Source organism: Amphiura filiformis, chromosome 13 (genome assembly GCF_039555335.1).
Source record: "Amphiura filiformis chromosome 13, Afil_fr2py, whole genome shotgun sequence".
NCBI classification, from domain to species: Eukaryota; Metazoa; Echinodermata; class Ophiuroidea; order Amphilepidida; family Amphiuridae; genus Amphiura; species Amphiura filiformis.
The window spans coordinates 16,540,215-16,553,998 of record NC_092640.1 but is presented as its reverse complement, the minus strand read 5'-3'; the positions used below and the strand labels follow the sequence as shown (position 1 = coordinate 16,553,998).

The 13,784-nt window shown below is 40.1% G+C and overlaps 1 protein-coding gene across 1 annotated transcript in view; it reads left to right on the top strand.

The window, feature by feature from the left end:
* Nucleotides 1-13,364, top strand: part of LOC140168054 (uncharacterized) — a 28,232-nt gene extending 14,868 nt beyond the window's left edge. The window contains exons 4-7 of the mRNA XM_072191358.1: nucleotides 1,114-1,194; nucleotides 7,877-8,013; nucleotides 10,336-11,438; nucleotides 12,088-13,364. Coding sequence (XP_072047459.1) covers nucleotides 1,114-1,194; nucleotides 7,877-8,013; nucleotides 10,336-11,438; nucleotides 12,088-12,482 — 1,716 coding nt within the window. The 3' untranslated portion in view covers nucleotides 12,483-13,364. The remainder of the gene's footprint in view (nucleotides 1-1,113; nucleotides 1,195-7,876; nucleotides 8,014-10,335; nucleotides 11,439-12,087) is intronic.
* The last annotated feature ends 420 nt before the right edge of the window (nucleotides 13,365-13,784 follow it).

Below are 13,784 nucleotides of genomic sequence, written 5' to 3'. Positions count from 1 at the left end.
AAATTGACCGGAGGCTGACTTTATAAGCGTTTCGTCGTGGATGGTCACATATATACATATTTCCTTTTTGCATGACAAAACCAAGTGAATTTTTACTCACTACAACATTCGTCCTTCACATTGGAGGACTTCATTAAGAATGACTGATGTGGTCATCTGATCCGCCTTCCCGGGAAGCTGCTTTCCGGTACTTCTTTTCAGTCTCTTTTCCAATCTTTAAAAGCGGATTGTAAATGTGGTTTAGAAAATAGAAAATCTTGTGATAAACTGGGATGAATCCAAGATCCTTGGGCGGAACATATCAAAAAGAGAAGTAGGCCTATGGGAAGCTATGGAAATATGGAGAAGAGAGAGCAAGACCATGAACAGAGAGGAGGGGACATATTTTCCAAGTCATATTTACCATCCGCTTTTAAAGACTGGAAAGAGACTAAGAAATATGTACTGGTAACCAATTTCCTGGGAAAGTGGATCAGATGACCATCAGTCATACCTGAAGAATCAGAGGATGTTTAAAGGCATTCCCACAACCCAATGGGGTTTCTGACCTTGTATGTCTGGCTTTTGTACACATGTGGTACAGTTGATCATACCTTGCATTGGGCTTGTGTGCAAATATCTGGTGTTTTCATCCAATTATTTAACATTCAAAACATCGAGACTTAGAAATAAAATTAATGCAGTGGGACAATATGAATGTTTGCTGTTAGAAAATCAAATATCAGTCATAAGTCTCAACTATTAACTCGTTGGCTGCAGTTTCAAAATTACGATTTTGTGTGTGTGGCAATGGGGACTTTGCCTTTAAAATTAGGTTATATTGATCAAATTTCCCAATCATAGTGCATTGTAGGAATGCCTTTAAGCCTCCTCTGCTGAAGAATAAAATATTGTAGTGAGTAAATATTCACTTGGTTTTGTCAAATACATGTATGTATATAGTAATAACTCAATTTTCAAAATTTCTGACTGGTCTGATTGTATTAGATCATGTTACATTAATCATTATAAAATTTGTGCGCTAATTATCAGCACTGCAGACGTTATAATGATGCAGAGCACAGAATCGCAACTTGACGCAAGTTAATATGTTTTATTGTTGGCATTTTACAGGATGTACTACATGGGTTAGAGAAACCCAGTACAGGCTGTCATGATTCGGATGAAGACTCTGATGGAGAGTCAATGCCTACGGTAAGTTTTAAGTTGAGCCTAAAAATATATATGTGGTTTGTGTAAATACCGGCAAACAAGGACACGCATATGAGAAATCTCTGTAAATCTGAATTTATATTTGATCGCTGAGCGATAGTGATGCACTGCTTTTTGCTCATCGCTTTTGAATTTAGGGCTCATATTGAAATACCCTGCCACGTTTTCACACAGAAAGAAGGCAGGATTCCCCTCGCTAAGCGCGCGCCTTAGGAAAGCTCGGTCAGGAAAGCGCGCTCCTAATTTAAGTCAGTGAGTGGCTAATTGCAGTGTTATAATCACACAGGATTTTAACAAAACAAGGCTAGCACAGGAAAGCTGCAGGATGGCACACACCTTCCTGTGTAAGGGAATTTCAAAAAGAGCCCTTATACTGTTCACAGTGATTGCCATTGCAGACGACCTCAAAATAGATTTTTAGAACATCCATCAATGTCAATAATTATTGTTTTGAATTAATTCATCTCCGAAAGCTAATAGTAAATTAATTAGTGTAGTATATTGGAATACGCCCATCCCTACTTATTATAATACGGACCTGATATCGCCCAGGACGTTGCCTTCGACCTTTTGATTATAATCACTGGACTCTATACCATTCTGGTAAGTCCCACCTAAATACATAATATTGGCGGCGAGAATCATTTTTATGGAACCTACAGCAAAGTTTCAGGTGACGGAACTGTTATAGCACCTACGGATAACTTGGCTAACGTCGACGGACATTTTGGGACTTTAAAACAGTGATTTACTGATCGCGAACTTTTGACTCATGAGCAGACGACACACCCACGTAACTGCCGAATTTTGCAATCAAGAGTTTAAGCTTACTAATCGACGATCTACTCGACAATCGCGATGTCACGAAGGCCAATTTTTGAGGAATTTAATGATCAGGATGGCGACATTGAATGTTATTTGGATAGATTATCGCAATATTTTATCGCTATGGATATTGCTGACACGGAAGATAAGATGCCAAAAAGGAGAGCAATACTCCTGAGTAGCGTTGGAAATAATGTCTACAAAACCTTACGGGATGTCAGCTACCCAGATCCGCCTCACGGTAAGACCTACAAGGAATTAGCAGACCTGTTAAAGAAGCATTATAGACCACAACGCTCAGTAGTAGCAGAAAGATTCAGATACAGATCGTGTAAACAACAACCTGGTCAATCTATCAGTGATTATGCTACCAACTTGAAGAAATTAATTGCTTCATGTGAATTTCAAGGAGATCAGTTGGAGCAGAATTTAAGAGATCAGTTCATTTGTGGTTTAAGATCTGAAGATACGATAGAGAAATTGTTGGGTCCATCAACGGTAAACAAAATAGGACATGGACGAGGTAACAACAGAAGTTCTGGAAGTGGACGGGGGAGATTTAGACCCAAATTTGGTCAACGGAAGTCAACCAACACAGACGGCAGACCTAACGACAATGGGAAACGCATAAGTGTTACAGGTGTGGCTTAACTAATCATTCCCCAAATGAATGCAAGTACAAGAACTTTACATGTTACAAATGTAATCGAGTAGGACATTTGAAATCAGAATGTCATGCAACGCCAAGCTACCATGCAAAACAAAACACAGTACGCTACGTAACAGAAGACGATGAACAATTTGAAGATTTTCGTGACGCTACTTTCACCATTACGACTACAGACGATAGTGACGACAAAACGAGACGAGGGCATGATAATAACGACAAACAAGATAACGCGCAAGACAGTGTAAATTACACATCGTCAAAACCAGTCTTCCTACCAGTGGAAATTGAAGGAGTGAAATTACAGATGGAGCAGGACCGTCGATGGTCAACATCAAGGATTATCTGAAGCATTTCAGTAATTTTCCATTGACACCAGTGTCTCGTCCACTCCATGCTTATGCCGGTACACCTTTGAACTTGGCAGGAGAGATCAATGTTGATGTAAAGTACCAAGATCAACACGCAGGATTACTACGATTAGTTGTTGTAGATGCAGACAGCTATGCACCACCATTATTTGGTAGAGATTGGCTAGCGGAGATGATCTTAGACTGGCATAATTTATTTCCACAACAAGGTCAATACAGTGTCAAGAGTTCATGCACGGTGCCTGAATTGAAGCAGAAATATAGTGAGGTATTTCAACCAGGATTGGGTACAGTGAAAGGTATGAAAGCAACACTTCATGTGAAGGAAAACGCAGTTCCAGTATTTCACAAAGCACGACCCGTACTGTCGCCCTACGTCCAGCGGTAGATAGAGAATTACAGAGAATGCAAGATGAAGGTATTATCGTTTTGTAGATTTTAGTGAATGGGCGACACCCTGGTTTGCATACCAAAACAAGACGGAACGGTGAGATTATGTGCAGATTATAAAGTCAGCGTCAACCAAGCGATACATACAGATGAATTTCCAATGCCGACGCCAGAGGAAGTATTCAGCAAGATGGCGGGAGGTGAGAAATTTACCAAAATTGACTTGAAATGCGCTTATCAACAGATGTTGTTAGATGACAACGCTCAAGAATTGGTGCTACTCTCCACCTGGACGCGGTTATTCCCCGATCCCCGTGCCTCCTTCGCGTTTCCTCGAGTCCAGCCATTTGGCAACGATTCATGGATCAAGCTTTGGCAGGATTGGGTTTCACATGTGCCATCATGGATGACATTTTAGTATCAGGAAGAAACGACGAAGAACATCTTCACAATCTGGAGAAAGTACTTCAACGACTGCAGAAGTATGGATTACGAGTAAAACCAGAGAAATGCAAGTTCATGGAACAGCAAGTGGAGTACATGGGTAGAAGAATCTCAGCTCAAGGAATTCAGCCTCACGGATCACAAGATCAAAGCTATCAAGGACGCACCACAACCGCAGAATGTTACGGAAGTGCGATCATTTCTAGGCATGGTGAATTTTCAAGCTCAATTGCACCTCATCTGTCTACGGTGATACATCCACTGAATGAACTGTTATGTGATAAACCATGGAACTGGACAGACGCTTGCACAACAGCTTTTGAGACAGTCAAGAACATATTGACATCTGAAAAGATACTGACACACTACGACCCACGATTGCCGTTAGAGTTGGCAGCGGACGCTTCACCATACGGTGTTGGAGCGGTGATCATGCATGTTTACGAAGATGGATCACGACGACCTATCGCATATGCATCACGAAGTCTGGACAAGCATGAGAAGGGTTACGCTCAACTCGACAAAGAAGCCTTGGCAATTATGTTTGGACTCAAGAAGTTCAGAATGTACCTTTACGGAAGAAAGTTCACAATTCTGACTGACCACAAGCCTTTGGAACGAATACTAGGACCAAAGACCGGTATACCAACATTGGCTGCACAACGTCTGCAACGATGGGCTATTACGCTTTCAGCATTCACATATGACATCAAGTACATCCCAGCAAAGCAGAACACGCTAGCAGACGCCTTGTCACGTCTACCATTACCAGTGATAGAGAAAGAAGAAGACGCAATCTTCAGAGTAGAAGACAAGATGTTGGAGAATTTACCAATAACGAGCAAGGAGATCCAGAACGCGACACAACGTGATCCAGTATTGTCAAGAGTACTAGAGTTTACTAGAACTGGATGGCCACAGGAAGTAGACGATTTACGTTTGAAACCCTACTTCAATCGCAAATACGAGCTCTCAGTAGAACAAGACTGCATATTATGGGGCCTAAGAGTGATTGTTCCAGCAAAGTATCAACAAGATATACTGCAAGAGTTACACACAGCGCACTCCAGGTATGGTTCGAATGAAGGAGATTGCACGCAGTTGGGTTTGGTGGCCAAACATGGACAACGAAATTGAAGAGACGGTCAAACTGTGTTCCAGTTGTCAACAAGTGAAAAACAAGCCAGCAACAGCACCTTTGATGCCCTGGATGTGGCCTGGAGCACCATGGCAACGAGTCCATATAGATTTCGCTGAGAAAGATGGACAAAATTTCCTAGTCATTACAGATGCATACTCAAAATGGCCAGAAGTTATACTAATGAAGAGTACGACAGCACAAGCGACAGTTAACGTGCTACGAGAATTATTCACGAGATATGGGTTACCACTTCAGATCGTAAGCGACAACGGTCCGCAATTCAGGAGCGAAGAATATCAAAACTTCCTGAAGAAACAAGGAGTAAAAAGTATAAGAGTATCACCATATCAACCCTCTAGCAACGGAGCAGCTGAACGAATGGTACAATCATTCAAGAAAGGTATCAGCGCAGCTACAGGAATATACAACAAAGATTGGACAACTTCTTAATGACATACAGATCGACCAAACACGCAACAACAGGATGCAGTCCAGCGAAGCTGTTTATTGACGAGAAATCCGAACACGACTATCGCTAGTTCGTCCAAATCTGCAAGAACGAGTCATCAGTAAACAAGCAATGCAGAAAGACCATTATGACATGCACAGCAAATACAGAGAATTCTTTCCTGGTGAGACAGTGCTGGTGAAAGATTGTAGAAGGGAGCAAACATGGTGGCCTGGTACCATTGCAGAGCGGTCAGCGCCTAAGTCGCATACATTGTGACGCTTTACGGATGGAAGAGTATGGAAACGACATGTAGATCACTTACGGAGAGGAGATGTGATGCCATCGCGACAGGCTACTCAAAGCAATTTGCTACCAGCTACAGAGAGTAATTTGCCACTAACGCCGCTTCAAAGATCAACTCCAAGGAATGGACTCCAAGAGAAACGAGTCCAAATCTTCCGACTCAAGTGAAAGCACTAGTGACAAGACACCGGTAGATGTTCCAAGTCCAGCGATAGGATCTCGCGGAACTGTTCCGGAAGCAGCAGCTCAAAGAAATGCACGTCCAAGTCCATCGTCAGTGCCACGTCGTTCGCAGAGGAATACACGACCTCCGCGGAGACTAATTGAGGAGCTGTAACAAGATCACAGAAGAACTATGTATTATACGTTACGTTTTAAAAGTTGAGTTAGCCAAGTTACGCGTTTCAAGAACATTGTCTACAAGTTTGGAGTTGAAGTTATAAACTGTTTGTGTTACATTACAAGTTATAAGAATTTATGAACTTTGCTACATACAACGAATTACCACGGATCAAGCTAAGAAAGGAGGAGTGTAGTATATTGGAATACGCCCATCCCTACTTATTATAATACGGACCTGATATCGCCCAGGACGTTGCCTTCGACCTTTTGATAATCACTGGACTCTATACCATTCTGGTAAGTCCCACCTAAATACATAATAATTAGCAAAATAATCCAGTTGGTAGAAAATGATTGGTTTAGATACAGTCACTTGACAAGCAACATCGCCCGGGAGTTTTTGCCTCAGTGATTTGTATAGATTGATTATTGGCTTGACGCTCTGCATACAGAATTTAACACTGAGCATGCATAAAAATTGCTTTTCTGCAAAAGCGATGGAGTATAAATTCAGCTTTTCAGTGGACATACAGCAAATGTGAATGTCCATGTTTCCTAGACAGTGTTTCTAGATCTAAATTGCAACAGGATGTAAAAACATGGGTTAGAGAATCCCATTGGCTGTCTTGATGTGGATGAAAGGTCCTAATAAAGAACCAACGTACAGGGTAAGCTTTCAATTAAGCTCAGAAATATATATGTGTGTGTTGGGTTGATGTTTGTTTTTCCACCTATAGGGGACATTTGCTTGTGTTTTTACACTAATAGGGTGTCATCACAGAGGAGTAAGATAGACAGAGCGCGTACCACCAGTCAAAGTCCCCGTGTATTGTATGCTACCAGTTCTCGCATATTCATGAGGGCCGATTGTTCGATCGTGCTGTGTCTAACAATCACGCCAGCGCTATGCGTGCCTTCGCGATAGACGCGATAGAGCGCTTGCGTGCTTTTCGCGATTACGCAATAGACCATGAAAATACGCTGTAATTGCGTAGCAGTCTCGCCTGTCGCATTTCATGGAACAATCGGCCCTCATTATCGGATGAGGCGGAGACTTTGACTGGTGGTACGCGCTCTGTCTATCTTACTCCTCTGTGGGTGTCATCCTCCAGTTGTCAAACTTTCACAGCGTAAACTGCGTCACCCCCATTCTAAACATGCCAAAAATAGACGGGACCTCTAGGCCTAGGACATAAAAAACATGAACTGTGTAATTCATTCCCTGGTTGGCCAATAATTATCCCCATTTGGTGTTGTGGGTGTGTGCTTTCCTCAAGCTATTCAAAGTGAGCACAAGATATTTTGACAAAGTGAGGTCCAAATCTGATTCCTCGTTTTGTGAGTATGCGCATTGGATAACACTCTTCCTATAGGGGGTATAGGCTATTATCTCACTTTGTATACGCGTTTACAGACAAAGTGAAGTGACCTCACTTTGAATGTGTTATTCGTAAAAATGTCCTCACATTGAATGCAATAACAAACACCATTTACACACATGTGTATGTAATTGTGTATCACAAGTCCTTGCTTTGAATGCCCGCACACGTAGGGGTGTGAGTGTGGGGGTCCATTATTATATTTTGGGTTTCATCAAATTTGGTGTAAAATCATGTAGTCGATTTTCAGAATCTTAAGTGCACATCTCCTCCCAATCCCAATCAAATTAAGAAACCCTCCCAGTGTATATGTACACTATTCAGTTTCTGTCTTGCCCATTTTATTTTCAGCAAAGAAAAAGAAAGACCAAGGTTCCTTATACAAGACGGTGCTGTGTGAGAGGTTGCCCAATGAGCAAGCATCATAATTTACACGAGGGCTACAAAGATGATATAACTTGCTACACATTTCCATCTGATAGCCAAAGGTAAGGGTCTGAGAAAGAGGTTGCCCACTGAGCAAGCGTTATAATTTACACAAGAGCTACAAAGATGATACAACTTGCTATGCTCCGTATACCTTCCTCGAATCAGTAATTTAGATATTATTTGGTATTGAATCTCTAAACATAATGATGATAAGTATACAAAAGTATGTCATTTTCAGGAAGGAAATGACACATGGAATCCAACTAGCATAACAGATTCCTTCAAAAATGGGCAGTTTTCGAGAAAAGCACAAACTTTGATTTTACTTTACTACCTCAAGGAAGATATGACTATACACATAAGGGTCTGTGTAAGAGGTTGCCCACTGAGCAAGTGTCACAATTTACATGAGAGCTACAAAGATGATATATCTTTATTTTTTTTTGATATCCCAAAGGTTACATGATATTTTTTCGAATTTTGATTCTTTTCAATTTCTCTCTAACAACATAAGGCCAAAAAATAATAGTAAGTCTCAAAGCTGCCTCACGCAATCCATGCATTCATTTTGCGGTGCACATTTGAATTTCATACACCTTCCTTTGAGAACCATTCAACCTGAATCTTCCACAGAGGAAGGATGCGTTTCAAATAGAGTTGCTTAAGGTGGTACTACACCCCCTGATAAATTTTGTGACTAATTTTGCATTTTTCTCAAAAATAACTACAGGCTGGTAACAAAAGTTATGAATATTATAGGGCAAGGAGTCCAATTACTTCACTGAAATTTCAGCGATTCAAGACAAGTGGTTCATTATATATGTTAAGAAATGAGGTACATTCTATTGGTACCTCTTTTCTTATCATAAATAACGTACCACTCGTCTTGAGTCACTGAAATTCCAGTGTAGTAACTGGATTCCTTGCCCCTATAATAAACTTTTGTTACCAGTGTGTAATTATTTTTTGAGAAAAATGCAAAAATAGTCACAAATTTATCAAGGGGTATAGCACCACCTTAATGTTTAATTCCATTTGAAATTAATTTTCTCCATGTGGAAAATATTTTCCAAATCTTCCATATTTGAGAGTGGACTTTGAATGAATGAGCCCAATATCTTGATGTAGCTTCCACTCAAACACTCATACAGGCTTTTTGTCAACTGTAACAGTATGTTGTGATGTCCCTCAGAAAGGCATCTAAAAATTCAGAGAATATATGTGACGTGTCATGTCAAAAGGAGACACTTTTGGGCAGGATCGTAAATGGAGAAATAGCCAAAAATCTGCCCGGGGAATTTTTTCACAATTTTGGTTTGTTGCAAATTTGTGATGCTTTTAATGTTAAAAATATTGCCTGATAGTTTCAGACCGGAATATAACTGGCATCTTGTATATTTTGAGACATTTTTCAAGGTAATTCCTACTCTCAACATTGTCAATAATATTTTTAAAGGCCGATATCTCAATTTCCAATTTTATAATACCATAACTTACGAACTCAATATCTTCGCTTAGGAATGTCCGATTTCATTGGGGAAAACAATGTTGTGGAGCAAAATATCTGTATATTTTAGATATGTAAAAACCTCAAAATTGATATCCTGCCCAAAAGTGTCTCCTTTTGACATGACACGTCACATATCAGCATGGTCCTAGCCATGCACCTGTCATTTTGGATAGGGATTAATGCCTCTTTCAGATATTAATTTCTAAAAATAATGCTTGAATAAGTTCTGTGAACTCAAAATAAGACCAGACTAACAAATCAAGGCTATAGCAATTACTTGTTAGAACTGACTGAAGGTGCAGAGGACTGGTTGATATTTTCAGGGTGAAATTGGACAGGGAGTTTTGCCAAAAATTACACTGAGGTAATTTTCAAATCCTAACAAAGACCCTGTGTAGCAGCAGCCTGGTTATCTTCCTTGCCAAAAAATATTGACCTTATCAAACCAGTTTTCAGGCATGAGAATTCAGGCTTTTGCCTGAATTCAGGCAGTTTTGTTGTCCAAATTTACGCATTTTTTTCAGCCTGTTTTGGGTATTTGAATACACAGTTTTTCAGGCAGTTTTCAAACAAACATTCTCATGCCTGAGTTCACCATCATCAGTGGCTCTCAATTGAACAGAGAATTCATTTCAAGAATCTCCTTTTTGGCAACTTATTTGTCAAATCTGATTACCCTGTATATTCCACAGCACAGTCTCAGGGCAGGGCAGGGCAGGTAAGACCCGAAGACCACTTGCAAGTTATGTGTTTTCGCACCAAAACATGAGAATGGGCTTCTGATATTGCTGCCCCAGTTCTATGTAATATCTTGTGGGTTGGGTATCTTAATTTACTATGTTTCTCTTTTCTTTGTTACTTGTTCACACAGATGTAAATCATGGGTAAAAAGTCTCCATCTAGAGGCCTATTTTCAGCGAAAGAAACAAGACATTGCCATCTTACATCGGAGTTACTACAGGGTTTGTGCTTTACATTTTGAAAAAAGTCAATTAGTGAAAGGACTACAAGGCATGCATCATCAAGACGCCATCCCTGTCAAACGCTTAGCTTATTTGAATGAGACTGAAGTGGAGCCGGCAAATTTGCAGGCAGCATTAATTGCAGCTAAATACCCCACAATTTTACCAAGACCACCAAAGCCACCGCAATCACCAATATCCCCCCGTGCTGTTATTGTACAAAAACTACCTCCTCAGTCACCGACAGAGATGAAAACGTCCATGATCACTTCGAAGTATGCGACTATCTTGCCAAAATCATTCACTGTGTCCCCATCTTCATCAGTATCATCACCTAAAAAACGCAGACGTGGGAAGAAAGCAGCTGGAATTCAAGATGGCAACACTCTAGTGGCCATTCCTATTGGAACCTCATCAAGTGGCAATAATTTACTGTATATCCCTGGACTACAAAGTGGCCGAATAACGTCAATTGCTGGTGCTCCTAATACCACACCAGTGGCCACATTTTGCCAGGGTGGCACTCCTCAACAGGCCACTCCTGTTCTCCAAAGTACAACTCATCAATCAGTTAGTGATACAAACACTGTGTATGTTCAAAAGCCACCTGTTTTATCCAGTCCAGTTCGGAATCCATCTCCTGCCACTTATATTGCCACCTCTATTGCCACTTCGCCTCTGATTTCGAGATCTACACCTGCAACATCTCAAGCAAGTTCAGTTTCTCATAGACTAAATGATAAACATTGTGCTAATCAGCTTGATGCTAGGGTCCAGTTGACAGGACCCATATCATCCAGCAGTGGCTTATCATCTGGCAGGAATGCACACAGGAGAAGGCGGCTTTACGAAGAATCATTACATAAACTCAAAGCAAAGGATGTGGTTGTGCCAGTCAGGGTCATAGGTCGTTCAGTGAACTCAAGAGGGCGTGGTGCTTATATTGTGACCACTATGAGTCCAGTTGAGGAAGAATTGATGTCAGAGAATCATGATGCAAGTCTACAATCAGGTAAATGGGTTTAATGAGGGAAGTTGTTATTGTTTTATGTGAAGTACAGTATTGGACCTAATTTTAACAAAGTCATTTCAACAAGGCACTTACTATGACTTGTAAGCCAATAGGGACATTTTTCATAATGTGGTGGGATCAAGCAAAATCAGTCTGAAGTTCAGCTTATTCGCTTATTCAATTTTCAGCCTTTTACAGGATTGTATAAAACATTTGCAAAGCTACATTTTGCAGAAAACCCATTGAAATTGAACATTTTGTTCCAAAGATATGACCAGTTGAAGTGTTGAAGTTAAAAGAAATTATTGTCTTTGTTTGGCTATATCTGAAAATCAATCTATCGGACTTTCGACTGATTTTGCTTGATCACATCACATATAAAACAATGGGGGTATTCCAGTTGAAATCCATACACCTCCTCAGGAAGACATGGCCTTGATCTTCCATACAAATGGGGTACTTGAATGGGGGACTCCATTTGAAATCTACACTCCCTGTGTAGGAGATTAAGGTCATATCTTCCATTGGGGGTGTATGGATTTCAACTGGAATAGCACGATCAACTTAGCTGTGTAACCTTAAATCATAATAATTGCCCCTTTAAAAGCTACAGGATAAGCAAACTGTTTCTTCTTTTATTCCTTTTCAGATCATGAACCAAATATAGACAATGAATATCCTGTTCAACCTCAAGATGATAGGGTTCAACATATAAAACAAGAGAATGAGGACAATGATGGTAACCATGGTAACATCTGGCAAACAGAACAAGAAACAGCATGCATTGATTATAATTTTCAGCAAATAAGACAAGGAGATGAAGTTGACAGTAATATCCGGTATATAAAACAAGAAAAAGATGAAACTGCTCAGAACTGCCAGCAGTTGTCAAGGGCAACTGAAGAGGAGGATGCGAGTCAAGACAATGCTTCAATGACCTGTTTAATGGACTCAGATTTTCAACACAAAAGGAGAGAAAACAAGGCAATAATGAAAAGGAAGTTGGGTAAAATGCTAGTAGGAACACCACTCTTTTCAAAATAAAACAGCTTCAAAAATAACCAATTTGTCTCAATGTTCTCGAAGGCATTTGCTAAAACTATTTGCATAAAATATTCTGAAATCTTTTTTAATTTTTTTTAAATTCTTAACAAAAAGAAACAAAAATGGTTGTGCAAGGTGTCTATTTCTATGTGATTGTGAACTAGCATTTATGATAGGCTCTGTATGTACTGTCATTGGATATGTTGAAATGCCTGCAATGGAATTTCAATGTGGTTAAAGACACAGAATAAAACAACAAATATGGGAATGAGAGTATAAACTGACCAGTAGATATCAGTTTGCTAGTTAATGACATATTGGATGGCCCTGGGGAAAGTTAGCCCATATTTTGCAAGACTATCAATGAGAATCAAACCTACTCAGTGAGTCGTGTTACAGTCTGGCCTGCTGTTTTCCTGGGAAACAATCATTTCCAATTTGGACCTTTAAAACAAATACATACGGCATTAGATTTTTAACACCAGAAGAGCTTTGAGACAAAAGATTAATTGTTAATGGCCTGAATGAGACATGTGATAAACAAAGACTATAGACCCATAGTGAACTAACTCAAAATTGCCCTGTGTTTAACGCTATGGTAAACACACGTTTCCTGGGCGCGTAGTGAAATGATCCAGATGTACACTACTTTGCCCTCCATGAGTGACACGCAAACATGGCGGAGTCAGTACTCTTTGGTTATACCTCATTGGTAACAGAACGGTCAACTGCATATCCGTCAATACACGCTTTTTCAATGGGAAATGAACTTTGCTGCTTGGATGATGTCACGCTGACATGAGGTTAGCATTTATTCCGTATTGAAAAGCGTGTACTGACGGATATGCAGTCGACCGGCCTCTAATAAAGTAGACCAAGTCATTTGTGCAAAATCAATCATCTTTTTTTATTGAATTGAACATGGCTATTCCAGCTGAATCCATACACCCTCTATGGAAGACATTTAATACCTTAATCTCCCACACAAGGTATTGATTTCAAATGGCATCACCCATTTAAGTAACCCCATTTGAAATTCACTCTCCCATGTGAAAGATTAAGGTCATGTCTTCCAAAGTTCCATACTGGGGTTGTATGGATTTTAACAGGAACAGCACATTACCATTTTGCATTGATCCTCATTGCCATTTTTATTGGCAGAAACTGAAAGTTTTGTGTACAGATTTTGGTCATCTGCCAGATGACCACTCCGCCAGATGACCACTATGTCAATTTAGGCTGTGCTCAATCAATTTTTGTTGTCTCTGGCAGCTGGAAAATCACTTATTTCAAACGCTGACC